The sequence below is a fragment of the Phyllopteryx taeniolatus genome, chromosome 1 (assembly GCF_024500385.1).
Source record: "Phyllopteryx taeniolatus isolate TA_2022b chromosome 1, UOR_Ptae_1.2, whole genome shotgun sequence".
Lineage (NCBI taxonomy): Eukaryota > Metazoa > Chordata > Actinopteri > Syngnathiformes > Syngnathidae > Phyllopteryx > Phyllopteryx taeniolatus.
In genome coordinates this window covers 2,584,380-2,603,305 of record NC_084502.1, presented here as the reverse complement: position 1 = coordinate 2,603,305, position 18,926 = coordinate 2,584,380, and the positions used below count along the sequence as shown (strand labels likewise).

At 39.0% G+C, this 18,926-nt stretch overlaps 2 protein-coding genes across 3 annotated transcripts; one reads left to right on the top strand and one right to left on the bottom strand.

The window, feature by feature from the left end:
• Positions 1-32: 32 nt before the first annotated feature.
• Positions 33-6,583, bottom strand: capza1b (capping actin protein of muscle Z-line subunit alpha 1b). 2 transcript variants are annotated; one of them, XM_061799311.1, is made up of 10 exons: positions 6,396-6,583; positions 5,443-5,506; positions 4,568-4,619; positions 3,159-3,222; positions 2,843-3,049; positions 1,979-2,058; positions 1,715-1,793; positions 1,554-1,625; positions 1,389-1,451; positions 33-1,262 (listed from the first exon to the last, which is right to left on the bottom strand). In XM_061799311.1, the coding sequence occupies exons 1-10, from the start codon at positions 6,432-6,434 to the stop codon at positions 1,122-1,124; spliced, it is 861 nt and encodes a 286-aa protein (XP_061655295.1). In that variant the 5' UTR covers positions 6,435-6,583; the 3' UTR covers positions 33-1,121. The 2 variants fall into 2 exon arrangements, with proteins under 2 accessions (XP_061655295.1, XP_061655205.1); XM_061799221.1 differs by lacking the exon at positions 6,396-6,583 and adding an exon at positions 6,120-6,377.
• Positions 6,584-6,906: 323 nt separating this feature from the next.
• Positions 6,907-17,993, top strand: apeh (acylaminoacyl-peptide hydrolase). Its single transcript, XM_061798683.1, has 23 exons — positions 6,907-7,061; positions 7,506-7,635; positions 7,706-7,832; positions 7,916-8,003; positions 8,742-8,814; positions 8,943-9,034; positions 9,584-9,658; positions 9,757-9,894; positions 10,113-10,204; positions 11,046-11,086; positions 11,213-11,334; positions 11,489-11,549; positions 11,633-11,730; positions 11,851-11,902; positions 14,580-14,668; positions 14,772-14,910; positions 15,386-15,469; positions 15,786-15,866; positions 16,273-16,361; positions 16,921-17,111; positions 17,242-17,344; positions 17,470-17,576; positions 17,651-17,993. Exons 1-23 carry the CDS (start codon positions 7,050-7,052, stop codon positions 17,757-17,759), a joined length of 2,193 nt encoding a protein of 730 aa, XP_061654667.1. The 5' UTR covers positions 6,907-7,049; the 3' UTR covers positions 17,760-17,993.
• The last annotated feature ends 933 nt before the right edge of the window (positions 17,994-18,926 follow it).

Here is an 18,926-nt window from a genome sequence, read left to right as displayed (position 1 = left end):
TTTTTCTTCCACACAGATGCCAACCATATCACTCACGTTATTCTGTATTTAATTCATACAACAGAATGGGGCAGTACAGGCAACACTTAACTATTCAGCACACACAGTTGGTGGCAGTCTGATGGTGAAACATAGCATCCATCCAAAAATGCCTGCTTTGAAGTATTGGTATACAGTTACAGTTTGATGTGGCCCTCGACGTTCACGTCTGGCTATGCATGGCAACGGATGTGTGCACTTGGCATTGACCGACACAATTTTTTACAGTACAATATTTCATGACTCCAAAAGAAAACTCTTAAAATAGAAATGTGCATTTGTGGGTGGGAGAGTGGAGTTCTTTACCATAGGAAAGAGATTTTGGCAAAAGGTTATGTCTTCCTTTCGTAACGGAAATGGAAAGCAGTGGCGGTGAAGCTGCCAATGCAAGAGCACGTTACAGTTTAGAGAAGCATACACACATTGTCTTCTTTCAGTCATTATGGTTTGCAAAGGCGAAGACACACGGAGGACAACTTAAAAACATTCCCTTGTTTGGCAGACATACTTTACAAGGTGGTTTACATTGCAGGAGCTATGCAAAGGATTGTGCTACTTCCAATTGCCAATACTGTACTATGAATTTTTTTTAGAAAAACTCAAAAGCAACTTCATCATGTATCATCACAAATATGTCAATCACCTCACAACAGATTCCCAAATTCATGTCAACCACAATGAAGCACTTTCTTCATGAATGATGTGCTTTGTTTCTCACATCTTGCGTTTGTGTACACTGCGGGTCCATATCGAAATGCTGTTCTGACACAATTGACCAAATTCTCTTTCTAAGATAACTGATTGCATTTTGTAGATATCCAGAGTGCAGCCCTGTACACTGACCCAACACAACTCTCGCACACCACACATTCATAACCACTTACTGCAAACTATGATGATCTAGCTTCCTTAGTACACTTCTCCCAAAATCAGACATACATTACAGTCTATATTACAGTCTGCATTTTTTTAGTTGATTCCTTGCCCCAAACTGATTATCATTTTGCTTTGGTAGGTCCGTGGGTATGATGAGGGAGGACCAGTGGAGCCAGAATCTCCCTGGCCAGTCCCTGACCTTCCACTTAGACATTCTGCATCTCCTTGCCAATTTTATAACTTAGGATTTTATTCCAGTCGATTTTGGTGCGTGTGACAGGCAGCTGGCGACGTAGAGCCTTAAAGGTTGTATCAGACATGGCCTGGTAGTTCTCACTGATTGCACTCTGGTGGCAAAAGTGGAGCGGAAAATATATTACTATTACAATACATCATCTATTGTCACTTAAAAGAGTCTCAGTAAAGTAACTGCTATTTAATACATGACCTTTAGCCATTAGCGAGGATCTTACCTGGTAGTCATTTTCAGCATGTTCAATTATGTCAACAAATTCCTTGGCCGTCTGAATTTCACTCTGTTTGAAACACAATAAAGCCACTCCATTTACAATCTTTAAAGAAAAAAACCCAACACTTAACTAGGCAGAGAGGAAAGTACGACCTAATGGTTTACTTACAGTCACTGATATTGATTGCTCGACCTCCTTGTGACTAACCAGCTGCACATTTCCATCTTCATAATAGTGCACCTGGAGATAGGAGAAGCAAGATTTGTCTTATTTTTTCGTTCAGCATACATTCAACATTAAAACAAAAAGGTCGACAGAGATGAACTCACTTGGATTTTTAACACACCCACTACCTGCGCAGTAGACTGGCCAATAGTAAGTTTCCACTCGGACCTACAGCGGCCATTCCTGTGTTGCAATCAAAGATCCTTCATTATTTATAGTTAGTAGCAACAAGAACATTACACAATTTCTCTGATCTTAAAAAAAGAAACAAATAAAAACAACTTTTGACCCAATTTATCCAATGGCTTATACATACTAAAGTATATGCCAAGTTATTAGAAAGCTGTTTGAATAAAAGGGTAACACACCAGAAGTTTTTGGGTTGAAACTGATGTCCCTCAATGCAGGCTATGATCGTTTGCTGCCCATCAACAGTTTTCCCATATACCTGTGACACACAAATAATATCCATCCATCCATCCATTTTCTGAGCCGCTTATCCTCGCACTTAAGTGTCGCACAAATAATATATAAAAAGAACAAAAATGGCTCAAATGTAGTTTGTACACTACAACACTGGTGCTTTGACTTACAAGTTTATTTCGTTCCAAGACCACTCAAAACACATTTTTCCGGATTGAAATGACTGGAAAATCCCTTACTTCAGTCCAGCCCCACATTGTGCTCAGTTTGTTGTGCGCACCTTGGACACCAGGGGGCAGTATAATTAGGACATCAGACAAGAGTTTAACAATTGACTCAGTAAGCAGCAGTGACAGTTGTTTTTAGAGAATTACAGATTAAATAATATATGACTGTGAATATTGTTATATTGTTTGTCTACACCTGTTGCTCCTGAAATGTCAAATATATATTGCTAAAAGGGTGATAACGCCGCAACACTGATGCTATACATTAGCCCCTGTATGCTTTTTGCACTGTGTGCTAGCATTAAGCTCGCAGACTTTCCTAAAGCAGTTATGTTGTTTTAAATACACGAGCCGCAATTGTCTTTGTTTAGTTTAGTTTGACAGTAAACATCGACAGGGTATGGAAGCTTGTTTTTTTGAAGAATTGTTCACTATATACCAAACTGCTGTTTGTTGTGAAGTTAACAGAGTTGAGTTTGCAGCCACGCATGTCAAAGCATAGCTCGGAAAATTCATAAGCCGGGTCACTCGTAAGTCAAGGTATCACTGTACGATATTTTACAGCGCTCGTGTGCATCTCACTGTGCAGACTCCAGTAGGGTAGTGCTCTTTGACGTAGGCATTAAGGGCATGGTCGCAGGAATCTCTCCAGGCTTTAAGCGGCGCATCGCCTTCATATGACTGCACGTCGCTCACTTCTTTTCTAAGGTGGTCAAAGCGGAATGACAAGTTGTTGCGAGGGTCCAGGAAGCGCCCCTGACCCAGGTCACCATGCTCTGTAATCAGAACCTGTGAATAAAAAACAAAAACAAGGAAGGTTAAAAAAAATTTTTAAAAACAAAAAGTCTGCAAAACTGTGTTTCTGGAGTGAAGAAGTAAAGATTATGTTGAAGCTTACTGGGTCTTCAAAGCCATCAAGTCTGGCAGGTGTGAACTGATCCATGTTGTACTGGGCAAAGGAGCTGGACAAATCAGAAAGATGCAACACTACAGTTAGGATTTATCACAATATAGGATACATATACAGTATAAAATAAATTACTGATGCACCAAATTTTCGGCCACCAAAAAGTCCAAAATAAAGCCACAAATTATTCCACTGAAATATAAAACTAAAATAAACCAATGACTTTGATCATAATAAATTCAATTCCAAAAATTATTAGTTATTTTTTTCTACATTTGTTAATACTGCTGAGTAAAAATGTTTTTAATATTTCTCTATGTTCATCTTTTGATTATTTTTTAAAATTTACTTCATAGGTTAATAAAATGATGAACTGCGCTCTAATTTCTTTAGTTTTCAGTACATGGGCTTTATCCGTGGCCCAATGGTTAAGATCATCGCCTGCCACCGTGGGGGACCTAGGTTCAAAACCCCGACTGGACCATCCGCCAACATCCCCCGGACTCACGGCTGTGGTGTCCTTGAGCAAGACACTGATACCCCGAAATGCTCCCCGGGCGCTTCAGCTGCCCCCTGCTCCAGTGTGTTCCACTAACATGTGTATGTGTTCACTGTGATGGGTTAAATGCAGAGAACAAATTTCGTGTGCATGCATGCATGTTCATGACAATAAAAGATGATTCTTCTTCTTCTTCTATTTGGTCTATTTAGACCTCCACAGAGTGACTCTCTAATATGGACTTAGTATAAAAGTGTCAATTTGATTTAAACAAAACACCTTGGTTTTGTCATACGAGTGTCCACAAAAGGCCCCTCTGACAGCTACTTCTGTTTGACCCAGTATTGTATCCGCTTTGTCCATATTTGGCTACAACCACCTTTCCTCTGATTGGCTGCCTCCTTGTAGAAGACCCACTCGTGAGCATGCACGTGTTTGTTATGTTGACAGCGCTGGCTCGGCGTGGAGAGGTAGGCGGAGCTCTTCGCTGGTGACGTAGGTAAGCTCGAGAAATTCCAGTGACCTGATTTCAGGCCTCTCGGCAGAAAAAAACGTTGGGTACTGAGGAACGCGTGGACGATTTTAATTCATATTTCACATTTAACTGTGGCAGCATAGAGACAATATTACATTCCAAATACGAGAAAAAAGTTGGTTTGGCAAAACACGGGACCTTTAAAACTGTCAGTTTAAAAACGATTAAAAAAAATAATAATCAACAAGAATCAATATAGTGGTCTTTTTTTTTTGGCCATATAGCTCATCCCTAGGTTAGTACACAGCCATAGATGCAATTTTACTAATAATTGGCATAATAATTTATTTCGGTGCTTCGGTTATCTGCCTTGGTTTCGGCCAAGAATTTTCATTTCGGTACATCACTAATATAAATAGTACTTACTGTGATGCTCCCTCCCTGAGGAGGGTATCATTGTCGAGAAGAAGCCGCACATCTGTAAAGACAAAAAAAATATTATGGCCTTCTTACCTGACCTTTACAACTGGAAATGTAGACAACCACATTGTATCCCATGCTTAGGATCCAACTATTTTCGATATATGAGCCACAAATTACAAACTGATTTGCCTTATTCTGACTGGCTACATAGTTATTCCGATATGTAAGTATATCTGTGAAATTATGATTTTTGAATCGGAATTACTAAAAGTGAATTATAAAATATTACCTCAAAATGTTGAATTTGCAACTGTCTCGTTCAATTTACGTTGCCCAATTCAACATTCAGCAGCAAATTCAACATTCAGCGTATTTTTCCAATAACATTACTTCCGAGGTACGTTCCATTTTTGTGAAGTCGGATTTCCCACTCGGAAAATCTGAGATTTCTCACTACTCCAGTTGACTTTCAAAGATGGCTCACCCAAGTGTAAACAGTTAAGTAGAAGCTCCTGGAACGATTCGTTTCTAATCACTTCTCAATCATTTTTGCCACACTAAATCGGCTGACAAAATTAATGAGAGAGTTCTGCACAAAGTAACTTACTTAATTGATTTATTGCTTTCATTGAACGTATAAACAGAACAAAAACGAACCTATATCAAATAGAAGAGGTAATAAATGACATCATCCAGCACAGCTTCCAAGTTTAAAAGGAGTAAGGGAAAGTAGAAGACGTATGTAGTAATAACCATTCATCTCCAAATAGTTGTTAATTTACGATATTAATCCAATAATATTTTAATCATACACAGTACACTAGATTATATTAATGTATCCAAATACTCCCAAAACTTGATGTTGAGAGACCTCTTACCATTGAAGACCTCGTTGAACTCTCCTGGGGGGGCACGGGTCACAAAGTTAGCTGCAATGCGAACCTTTGAGACCAAAAATAGATGCACAGTATGAACATCAAATTGACCTGTCATGTCAGTTTAAAAAAAAAAAAAGAAAGGACTGATTGCATTTATGTGACTGCAAACTGGTAGTGATGTCTACAATCGTCCTTGTGACTGCATATTTCACACCCAATGAAGCTCAATTATGTCCAAAAGACATTCTGAATAGAAAGGGGTTAGGACAAAACTGATTTTGTGACATTGCCAATACTTATTTATACGAGTTTCCTGTTATTTTTCTTTAATTCATTAACAACTGATATTAATCAGTGCATGGGAATGCCAATGGGACTTTAGTATAAACAGTCACATTAGCCCGAATCAATCTGCCACCTGGTTACTTCGATGAGCACATAACAAAAACAATAACAAAATGAGCATGATCCATTGCCGCTTAAAAAAAAAAATAATAATAAAAATTTAAATAAATACTGTCACTTTGATTCCATGGGGTGTCCAGGCTCCATCTAAACTACACGACCTGAAACGGGGACATGTGAGGCGAACAAATATTTGAGCTGCATGCAACTCTCATCTCTTCCACCCAAGCAAACCATCCGATTTGTTGACAACATTTTACACGATTACTCACTAGTAATGGTGCGTTTAATTCAGATGTGCAAACAGTTGAAACGTGCATCACACAATTATCTAGCTGAAATCAATTCTGCGAGCTAACGAGATGCAGAAGCCTTCTTGCCAGCACTGGCTAAATGGTAAAGCTAAAGCTATCTTGGGGAAATACAGTCATATTTGTCATTTCACGGCGTCGCCGAATCGTGGCCACCCGCCACAGTCTGTGAACTTGACTTCTTGGCGCACGAAAGCAGTTCGAGCTGTGATTCAAAGAAGTTTACATGGTTCAAACCTTCTCCTCGTCTGACAGCGGTTCCTCAAAGTCGGCCATCTTGGCTCATTGTGACCACACCTACTCTGACTGATGATGATGACACTTTTGTGACCGTTATTAGTAAAAGTACGAGGACAAGGAATGTGCGGCGTCTTCTACCTCAAAAGAATACACCGCACGTCACTGTGACAAATATTCACATTCATAAGTATCACCAACATTTTAAAAGACATAAAAAAGTAGGATAGGTGGGTTAACCCCTTCGCATATTATTAGTTCTGCTTCCGGTTGTTTTCACAGAGTAAAATATCCTATGAAATAAAAGTATGGTCTTAACGAGCTGTACATACTGTAAACTGGTTTTAATCATACGCACGTTTTTCCCATGTTCTGAATTCCATACATGTACGCCTCATGACCGTTGAATCAATATTTATATTGTCTCTTTATTCATTTATTTCATTATTAATTTTTTTTCTTTTATTGTGAATGATATAAAAGGAAACACTTTGTTTATGATCATCTTCTAGTGGGCCACACTCCTCACCAGTAGGTGGCGGAAATGCACCAATATGTTGTTGGCCAACCGCCAATAATTTCAAGAAGAAGAGGAAGCGCTTAATTTACTGAACTCAGTGAGCTTTCGACCACAGCGACTACCAACGTCCAGACATGGATTCACAGGTAACCTACTAACTCATCCTATTAGTGACCATAACCGACGATTTTCACACTAGTTTATATGTGCAGGTTTTGGCGGTGATAGTTACGCATTCTGAGAATAAACTCACTTAACTGTTATCGAGCGTTTAAGCCAAGCTCGCACACGGTAGTCATGGCTTGGTTTCTGTTTTGATTGTCAGCTGCTATGATACAGGAAGTTCTGTATTGAAATAACATTGTCGCACATTGATAGTCAAAACGTTTCATTTCTACTAGTATTCTTACCAGTCATACCTGAGCTAACATGGTTTGTTGATATGGGTTAGGCTTTGCTGATTATCCCACGTTTCCATGCGTACCAGGTGACAGTTGCTGGCTAGTCTCTTGTTTACAAAAATGTGCAAGGGCATTGTCGTACTGGTGCCAATTGCTCGTAGTTTGAGCAGTTGTGCTGCGTGTTTTCAGGTGATGACTAACCCAGACGAGATCGCCAGACTCTACAGACAGCTCAGCCTTTTCCCTTCACTAAGCAGGGCAGAAGTGGGACCTGTCATCACCTCCCAGTATGGAGGCAAATACAGCAACATCTACACAGGTTTGTGTTCACTTTGACGAGTCCAGATCCCAACATGATCGCTGACATTGATGATGAGTATCTGCTGCAGAGTGGAGTCAGCGCGATCTGGAAAGGAATGAGAATGTCAAGTTTTGCAAGCAGTACATCGTGTTCCATGATGACAAGTCGGTGGTCTTTTCAGCACCATCGGGCAACTGCACCGAGTTCCAAGGAGTGTATGTCCAAATTGTGCAGTTACATTGAGGAGTGAATTTGAAGCAGTTGTAATAGATGCATGCTTCCCACCCCATCATGTCAGGTTGCTAAGTAAAGATGCCCCTTCTGGAGAAATGAAGGCTGTTGTCAGAAAGGGCACAGTTAAGGGGGAGGAGAACCAGTTTTTGGAGGTTTGATTATTTTATTTATTTATTTTTAAATGTTATTTTATTATTATTATTATTATATATTTAAGTGCAGTGTCTCAGCCATTTTACACCAGGTACCACCTAATAAGTACCTAGCTATCTAAATACTACCATAATAACCAACATTGAAACGCAGTAGCTTAGGAGGCCTGAGTGTTAATCAAAAACGACAGAGCGCCGTTTTTGCGTATGTAATGATATGTTACGGACCAAACCAATAATATGTCAATGCATTTTCTGCGCTGTCAATCATAAATGATGTTCTGCTGATTTTATTTTCATTCATTTAATGGATTCATAAAAAAAAGTAATTGACAGGTTATTATATTGTTAAAATAATTGTTAGTTGCAGCATTATAAAATGTTACTTTGTGACAGTAATTCTACTCAATTTCGTTTGACACGGTCAGAAAGTTTACCAATTCACTACATCTACAATATCAAGATTAAAATAATACTCCTCTGGCCGTGTCTCAGTCAAAACGGAACATTAGTATCTTTGTAAAGGCTGAGTTTTTGATACGCCTCTACACTTTGAAGTGAGTGCAATTTCTATTTGCTCGTGACTGACTGATGTAGCTAGACAAAGTCATAGTCATCTCTTTTGTACAAATGCTTGCAGTCTGCTGGTGTTTGTATTACTCTACATGTTCATCTATATTTTGCTGGTCCTTTGAACCTGAGATCCTACTTAGTTTTTGCAACGATTTGAATCTCTAGATCTGGAGTAAAAACAAGATGAAAAGCATCAATCTCACAGCTTTAAAGAAGCATGGAAAGGTTTATGAAGATGGTGAGTATGAAAAGTATCTGATTCACTAAAATTATGATAAGACCTCCCAATGAATTCCCAGTTCCTAATGAAAAATGTTCAACATACTTGCTGTCAAAGAATAACCTCAATGTGTTTTGTATCCTCAGAGCAGTTTGGTTGCTTGGTCTGGTCCCATTCTGAGACTCACCTCCTGTACGTGGCTGAGAAAAAGAGGCCCAAGGCCGAGTCTTTCTTCCAGGTAGCTCCGCAAGGCTGGTTTGGTAGTAGATTTATCCCTAAAAGCAAAGAACCACGTTTCTCTGTCAATAGATTTGAAATGTTAAATGCAATAGACTCGGTTCCATATTTGCATTTCCAAAGACAAGCCTGAACTTGCTAAGCTACTGGTGCCCAAAGTTATTAGTTAATGAAAACTTTAATGGTGTGAGTTAGTTCATTCTGTGGTTCAACTTCAAAATTGTTCAAAGAGCTTTTGTTCAGTTAAACTGTACATAACTATTTATGCAACTGCAACTTAAAGCTAGTATTTCTTTAAAAAATAAAATAAAAATGAACAAAAATTAATGAATGATTTCTTAAATTAATATAAATTTAGACAGTTTACATAAAGAGAAAAGAGCACCACTCTGGCCATCAAGTTTGCATTTTTATAAACCGTGAAAAACAGTTTTGCGAATTCTGGTAAATAATGTTATTTATTCGTAGTTGACTGTATACTCACATGGGCTGAACAATGTTTTCCTCTAAAAATACTACTGTTATTCTGTGTCTGACTTTCTGATTTTAGACCGAGTCTTCAGCGCTGTCTTCTACTGTGGATGAAGAAGAAACTTTGAGATCAGAGAAAAAGGAAGCTGTCAAAGTAGAGCCAATAAGCACATCTGAGACTTGTTTTTTTTCTCTCTTCAGTGTTATGTGGCTAATATCGTAATTTTTTTTTTTAATATGCTTGACCTGAAGGGAGAGCAGTTTGTCTTTTATGAGGACTGGGGAGAGACACTGGTTCATAAGAGCAGCCCAGTGCTCTGTGTTGTGGACATTGAGGGTAACAATGTTTCTGTGTTAGAAGGAATGCCTGACAACATCTCACCAGGACAGGTTAGTGCACATGTATCATGATGTGCATGTTGTTTCCTTTTTATTTTTAGCTACCTAATAAAACAGTAGCTTGTCTTAAATACCAGTCCAAATAAATCAATGGTAAATTAACGTTCAAAGTTTCGGTAACAGTATCAACATATTGGACAACTTTTATTTTTTAAGTTATGAAATTATATCATATCTACAAGATACCTTGCCTCTCTTGGTCTCTGCAGGCATTTTGGGCTCCGGGTGACACAGGTGTGGTGTTTGTTGGATGGTGTCATGAGCCTTTCAGACTTGGACTTAAGTTCTGTCCCAACAGGAGGTGAGTGCTCTTCATTCTCATCAGCATTTTGTGGAGTTAGCCCTGCATGTTAAGTATGTTGACATTACACCATTGGAGGCCCTCTGTGAGGACTTAGCAAGATTAACTGGTTTAGCTCTTATCTCACATAAAAAGAAAATAAATTGTGGGTTTGGATACATGTTCTTCCACAAGACATAAAATTGAGTGTGGGGTGCCCCAAGGATCAATTTTAGGTCCAATTCTTTTTAATCCATATAAGCGTCCCCTTGGGACATCATCAGTAGACATGGCATCAGCTACCACAGTTAGGAAGATGGCACGCAGCTGTACATCTCCGTGTCTCCTGGTACACAGGGCCAATTAATACCCTTCTTAACTGTATTTTAGATATTAAGTCATGGATGGTAGTGAATTTCCTACAGCTCAACCATGAAAAGAGAGGTTTTAATTATCTTTTTTGAAGGCAAGAGAGAAACATTTACTAAAACAAAATTTTAAATCCTCATAAATGTAAAAACCTGAGTGACATTTTTTACTCTGAGCTTACTTTTATCCCACACATCAAGAATGTAACCGAGAGAGGTTTTTGCCATCTTGAGAATATACGTAGAGTCGGCCTGTTTCTCTCTCAGGCTAACACGGAGGTGCTGATTCATGCTTTTATCTTCAGTTGTTTAGACCATCGCAAAGCCTTTCTCTTTCTTCTTCTTTTCCTTTCGGCTTGTCCCGGGTTCGCCACAGCGGTTCGCCACAGCGCGTCATCCTTTTCCATGATAAAATTTTATTGAGTGATGGATGTTTAAATTAAAAGGCTCATTTAGTTTGTCGCCACCATTAATTTTTCTCCTTTCTCTGTCAGTTCATCTTTGTTCTATGTGGATCTCACTGGAGGGAAATGTGGTAAGTGCATTTAGCAAGAGCTGCTACTCATACTAAAATAAATGAGACTGAACATATGAGTGTGGTTGCTTTGTTTATTTAATTTAGTTAGCTGACTCATTTTATTGCATATTTTGTGCTTCTTAGAGCAGTTGTCATCTGGAACTAGTGCAGTCTCCTCTCCCAGGCTGAGCCCAGACCAGTGCCGGATTGTCTACCAAGAAAATACTGTCTATGGACCACACATGCAGTGTAGCCGACTGTGTATGGTAAAGCTCGTTCCACGACATTTATAGTTGGCAAATCTCTGCTTCTTGCCAGAGCTAATGTACATTATTTAGCATAATTTTTTTAGGGGGTTGTGGATAGACTGTATATTTTGAATATGTTGAATCACTTCCTCTGTCTGGATCTTCTGTCTAGTATGATTGGTATACTAAGAAGACCTCTGTGGTGGTGGATGTGGTGAAGAGACCAGGAGAGGGTAAGTTACATTTATTAGTCTTTTTAATGCACACTTTTCTCATAAAATTAGTCTCGAATGTTTGTATTTATGTGTTGGTACAGATGGCTTCGCTGGCATCTATTGCACTCAGTTGCCACCTCAATGCTGGTCAGCTGATAGTCAGCGAATAATTGTTGCCTGTCCTCAGCGCAGCCGCAAGGTCTTTCTCATTACATATTAGTAATTGCTAAAAAAATGAATAGACTGTTGTTTGTTTGTTTTTTGGCCCTTATACTGTATGTCGCATGTCCCTGATTGAAGATCGTTGTCTGTTTTGAAGGAGCTGCTGATGGTGGATATAAATACAGGGAGTGTCACCTCTCTGACTGCAAGTGAGTCAATATTAAAATGTCCACAGTCACATATATGAATGTATTTTTATCTGCTTATATTTTTAAGTGTGGAACTACAGTTCAGGTCGAAATTATTACACCCCCCCACCCCCCACCCTTATGAAATCAAATAAAACCCATATTTTTTCCAATGATGAAAAAAAGCAACTGCAAAAGCCCAAAGTAATTAGCCCCCTGACAATTAAGATTCAGAATAATAATTCATAGTCAATACTTTTGCCTTTAAGGGATAATATGCAGTTTTCAAACCGCTAGCAAAATCTGAGCGTAGCCTCATTTCATTTCCTGCCCCCACACCCTGCCGTCTCTGCCCAAAGAAGCGCCTCTAGGTCACTAAACTTGGACAACAAAAAAGAGCCAGGAACAGACCGGATTCATCGCGGTCATGTGCCCGCCTCAGTGTGCATTTCGGTCAGCCGCAACTTGGTGACGGCCCGCTAGAATTGGCCTGGAGGGAGGGACCGTTGCATCCTGCTCGCCTGTGGCCGTTTCAAAGTGCACCTTATGGCCAGCCGCGAGTGCGCAACGTTACATGTAATGCTACCACTTTGATGTTGTATTTTTTTTAAATGTACAGTCAATTAAAAATATAAGAGAGGTGATCAACTTACGTGACAACTCTGTGAGAACGGTGATGTGACGTACGCAGTGGTTTTTTTTCAAGCTCAGCCATGAAGCCGTCTGCGTATAGGAATCACACCGCTGTTATATATCTTTACCCTTAATTTGAAGGAGAGAGCTGTCCAATTCCTTCTTTTTAACTTTTGTTACTAACAGAAGTTAAATAATCCTGCCAAGAAACTATAATAGTCTTCTATGCAAGAGGCTACGGTAAATCCCTGCGAGCCTCACACGTGCGGTGGGTGTGTGCGCAATTGATTGACAGACTATTTTATCACGCGTTCTGTCACTTCTCTCTCTGATTGGCTACGATTATCCCGCCGTGCCCAGTTGTAAAACAATGATTAAAATTACATCAGAGGCATTAGATGCGGGTCAGAGAGAGGTGATTTATACTCTACTGTCAGGTCACAGAGAGGTCAACATATACAGTATGGCAGTGGGTTTTTTTCGAGTTTTTTTTTTGTTTTTGTTTTTTTTGCAAACTGTAAATTACACTTAATGATCTAAAACTGACAAAAAAAAAAAAAAACTTTTATGGTAGTTTGGCACATATCTCTTGATGGATTTAAGCCCATTCCTACAGTATATGGCAAATTGTTCAAGACCATACATTTTGTTTGCCCTTTGTTCACAGACCCCAAACTTGGACTCCCTTCACATATTCTCGATAGGATTGAGATCTGAGAGGGCCTCTCCATAAACTTCACTAGTTTTGATTTACTCATTGGGTCATTTCTTGTTAGAAAACTCAGAAACTACCTGGACTGACGGCATACTTCTTTATGTTCTTCTTCAATATATCAACATATTCATCTTATTTATTTATTTATTTTGTCATGGTGTTGTGCACCACAACAATGTTCCTGTGCCTAAAGCAGCAAACCGGTTCCACAGCATTCTCCTCCCACCACTATGTTTCACTATGGGAATAGTATTCGAAGGGTTGAAGGCCTCAACATCCATATACCGGGTACCTAAAAATCTCACCTTTGGTTTCATCAGACCCAAGTACCAACTTCCAAAACCCATCTTTCAGTTTCGCTCTGCAAACTTCAGTCAGGCTTTGATATGCCAATGAGAGCAAAGGGGATTTTCTAGGACCATGACCATGAAGTCCAACCATAATGAAGAGCCCTCCCAATAGTTTTACAGTATATGAAACATCAAGTCCCCTTCAGCAACAAAGATCAAGTCCAGTCCAGCAGTAATCAATGTTGCAGAGATCAGGTTATTCTTGATCACAAATATGAATATTTTTCTCTCCAAACTTTAGGAAATCTTGTGTTTTTGACTATAGCTATGTTTATTTTTAACAGGCTGCCTTTCTTTGTGCTTGCAATGATGCAACACAGCTCTTCTCAAAACGTGAAACACTTTCAAACTGCAGTACAGTATATCCTTCCTGCTTAATATGAGCATCCACTATCATCTGTCCTGTCTGACTTTATTTTTGGCTTGGTGATATTAATTCTTGCCACGTTTTTGGAGCGTAGTCCCTTTTGATGAAGTTGTCAGGTGACACGAACCCCACTTCTTGGCATCCCTTGAGGACAAATCAGTGGTAATTGACTCATTAGCTGTGGGTTCAAACCAACTTGTATTTTTAAGCCACAAAATGGCATGGCATGACATAATAATTTTGTCCATCTGACTATTCACTATATCATCAAGACATCTATTTATTTTATGTTCCAAAATGTATCAAAATGGTGACATAGTGATGATTGACTATACATATGAATATTGTAAACATCGGGCATTCGTTTGGGGAAATGTTCAATGGTGCTTAAGGAGCTAATCATTTTGACCTTAACTGTGAATACCAGTTTTAGTTTCATTCGCTGAGTCAAACACAGATAATAGACCAACCACAACAAAAGGAGAAAAATTGACTTGTGAGTGGTATGCAGATTTCTGGTCCATTTCTCCCCTGTTGCTGAGAATTTAAGGGGTCTTGAGAAGCAAGCCAAAATAGACGTCCACCAGTCTAAAATGTCTTTCCAGTGATGGAATGTATTCACGTGTTCTGTAGAGTCTGGCATGGGTGCCTGGTGTCTGCTGACTGTAGAGAGAGATCTGATAGTGGCAAGCTGCTCTTCTCCAAACTGCCCCCCAAGTCTGGTAGGGTCATCACCTCTTTATTCAAGTGTTTGTTTTGGAATTGTGTGTCAAAAAGGAAAATGTTCTGTCTCCCATTGGAATGTTTCTTGTGTCTCTTGTCCAGAGAGTAGGTTTCCTTCCCACCAGGGATTCTGAAGAAGAAGTGGTCTGGATTACACTGGAGGAATCGCAGACAATGCCAGAAGTTGATTGGCAGATCTTGGCGTTCAAGCCTCCCTCAGAGCAAGACAACAGTCAATACCGTAATATCATTCCTTCTGCTTGTAGTTTTTTTCTGTTTTCGCTCAAAATGCACATAAGACCTGTTCTGAATATTTGATATTTGATGGTACAGGTTCTTTATAGCCCAAATTCAAACATGTTTTGATATGTAGGAGTTAACTAGTGGTTATTATTGTTGCTGTTTTTTGTCTTTCTGTTGTCTAATTACGAAAGGACGAAAAGGGAAATTCTAATTAGTAGTCGACCGGGATTTTTTTTTTTGTTCATGTGAACACAGAACGCTATCGAGGCAAGCGCTAAATTTTAATCATGTATTAAGGTGTTAAAAATATAAATACATATAAATAATATAAAGAAAAACACAATTTGATTATATAATCTAATCTAATTATATTTTTAGGTTTTTATTTATTTTTTATTTTTGTTGATGATTGTCTCGTCTTAAAATTGGAATTGAGGTATTTCATGAGCATCATTGCGTTTTCTGTTTTCCAGCTGGCCTTGACTTTGAAGCGTTACTGATTAAACCAAAGGAGGTGAAGAATGGTGTGAAGCTGCCTCTTATTGTGTTTCCTCATGGTTGGTGTCCACGCCTACATAAGTATTTATTATTGGTCTCCTACAGTTTTGTCTTAGAAAACACAAGATATAGTGAACATGACTTTGCTGATTAATTGTTCTGAAACGGATAACGCATGATGAAATGGGGTGTCATAATTTTGGGGGGTATTTACGCATCTCAATTGTAGAAGGCCAACAAGCTAGGTTATTAGTCGGACTGTTACTTTGACTTTAATGCACAAACGTTTAATATAAAACTGTGTTTCATTTTTTTTATTTATTTATTTATTTTAAATTTTTTATTTTTATTCTTTTTTTTTTTTTTTTGTCGTAGGCGGTCCACACTCTGTGATTGTTGCTGACTGGCTTCTGTCCCCAGCTGTGCTATGTCGGATGGGCTTTGCTATATTATTAGGTAAGTTCAAATCCCAAGGTGGAGCCTTATGATGTTACACCTTTTTATGCGTGGCAATTCAAGACAATGGTGGCTCAACAAGAGCATTTTCACATAGTTATATTTCTTGATACAATGCCAAGATTTGATATTACATTAGTGTAGTGTTTTGTTTTTTACGCAGTTGTTGCACTGGAGAATCAGACTGTATTCTAATCATTTATCTAATTTTTACTTTCTGGTGTCAGTGATTTGGTTTCCTCCACATACACATTCAAACAACCCTCATATAATATTGGAATATACTGTCTCAAACTGTCCAAAAGTTGCAACTAGAGCAAAACTGTCCCCAACTAATTAAAAAAAAAAAAAAAGTCATGATTTGGACATCCATACCTTTTTTTTTGTTTTGTTTTGCTTGTTTTAGTGAACTATCGTGGATCCCTTGGATTTGGCCAGGACAATATCCTCTCATTGCCGGGCAATGTTGGCACGCAGGACGTCAAAGATGTTCAAGTAAAATTAATACTGTGCATGCTGTAGAACAGGGGTGTCAAAGTAATCTTTGTCACAGGCCACATCGTAGTTAGGACTTCCCCCAGAGGGCCGCTACGACTGTGAACCCATATAAACAAAATATTACCTCATATAATTACATACAGTATACACAACACATTGAAGAATAACCAGTTTTGAAATCAGGAGCCTATAAGAATGTTTTTCAAGGATTACATTTCTTTTCAAAGGGGGATTGGTAACAAAATTAAAATGCTTGCAAATATCTCAATGTTATTACACCAGAACACAATGAGCAATTTTTAATTTGCTTTCGCGGGCCACATAAAATGATGTGGAGGGCCGGATCTGGCCCCCGGGCCACCAGTTTGACACCAGCACTGTAGAGTAACACATCAATGGCAACCAATGGCTCTTCTGTTTTGCTACTGTTCTAAATTATGCAGATTCTTACTTCAATACTGTTCAATTTGTTTGATTGCAGTTGCAAAAGGTCAACAGTCTGTACAATTCATTTCTTACTAACTATGCATGTTGTGTTCATGTTGTTTACCGTCAGTTTGCTGTGGAAAGTGTCCTCAAGGGTGATGAGTTTGACAAGCAGAAGCTGGCAGTTTATGGAGGTTCTCACGGTGGTTTCTTAGCCTGTCATCTCATTGGCCAATATCCCGGTTACTACAAGGCTTGTGTGGCTCTCAACCCTGTCGTCAATTTGGCCTCTATGGTTTGCAGCACAGACATCCCAGACTGGTATAGTGTTTGCGCTATTGTCCCGAGTGTGCATCAAAGCATGTTCCGCACGTGTTCAGTAATGCGTACGAACACCCCAGGGAAAGAAAATTGCAATTTCGCTTCACTGCTGTTGTTTCTGATTTTACAGGTGCATGTTTGAGGCTGGCTGTGACTACAGCACAGAGAGTCTACATGATCCCGCTAATGTGGAGCAAATGTTGAACAAGTCTCCAATCAAACTCACCACACGTGTACGAGCAGTGATTGTGTGTGTGTGTGTGTGTGTGTGTGTGTGTGTGTGTGTGTATTAACGACTTGTGTGCGGGGAGTTAACTGCTTTTAATTCATCTGTGAACATGTCGTAACACGGATCTAGGTGCAGACACCGGTCCTGCTCATATTAGGAGAAGACGACAAGCGTGTGCCCCACGAACAAGGAATTGAATATTACAGAGCTTTGAAAGCAAAGCAGGTGCCTGTCCGGTAAGCAGCATTTATGACTCGTCTGTTTTGTCATAAGTTGTTCGTTCTCTGATACTCTGATATTTGGTGTGAAGTTTGCTGTTGTATCCGGGGAACAACCACACCTTGTCCAATGTGGATGCTGAGTCTGATGGCTTCATGAACACTGCTTTGTGGATAATACAACACTTGTTGTGTGAGTGATGATTAGTATGTTGACTTGTGAAAAAGACATCAGAATACTAACATGCTAGGTTCTTAACTGTTCTTGGAACATTGTGAAGCCAAAGCAAAAAAGTGCTCCGAGGTCAGAAAATGACTTTTATATTCATTTGATTCTGTCTGTTGTGATTACCACGTGTTCTACAATCTTAAAATAATTATTTTTAAACTGTCTCTTAACTCTACTAAAACTTGAATAAAGGCTGTTTTAAATAATTGCCGATGCCGTCGTTATTCTGTTATGTCCTATTTAAATGTCATTCTCATCTCTTCATTTTGCTTTTTGGTATGTGGAGTAAAACTGTAACAGGCTTCAGTGCAGCCCTAAAGCACGAAACCCTTGAGAAAGTGATGGCATTCACAAGGTTTGTGGAAGATTATCTATTTGTGTTAAAGTATATTCACAGTATTGTGTGTATTTCTAAATACAGTGCAGAGTAATTTAAATGGGAGAGGAAAAAAAGTATGTAAACCCTTTTGGAATTAAAAATTCTGCATAAAATCTGATCGTCTAAATCCCAAGGCTAAACAAGCAGTCTGCTCAAACTAATACCACACAAACAATTATGTTTTCATATTTTTATTGAAAATAACATAAGCATTCCCAAGGCAAGGATCTATAGTTGCACAACGACCAGGATGAATTTTGAAGCAACCCTTTTTTTTTGACAAAACTGTTGCAGTTCAACAAGTTTCCTGGGATGTCTGGTTGGAAGGTTACAAAAGTATCTCTTAAGTCTTGATGTTCATCAGTCCACGGTTAGACAAATTGTCTATAAATAGAGAAGGTTCAGCACTGTTGCATCGCTTCCAAAACGCGTCCGTCCTGTAAAGATGACCGCAGGAGTACAGTGAAGAATGCTCAAATAAGGTTAAAAAAAAAAAGTGTCAGCTGAAGACTTGCATAAATCACTGACATATGCCAAGAGCTCCGTTGTTAAATCTACGACTGAACAATTTAGTACTGAATTGTTGAGCAATACTCTTCCAGTCCAAATTTGTCAAACACCCCAATTTTTCCAAATTGAAGTTCATGCAGTTCCATTTCTCATTTTGCTCTGAAATGAAAGCACAGCACAAATAAGCCATTCAATCTACAAACAAAAAATGTATTCTAAATATTAGACTCAATAAAGCAGCCACCGTGGG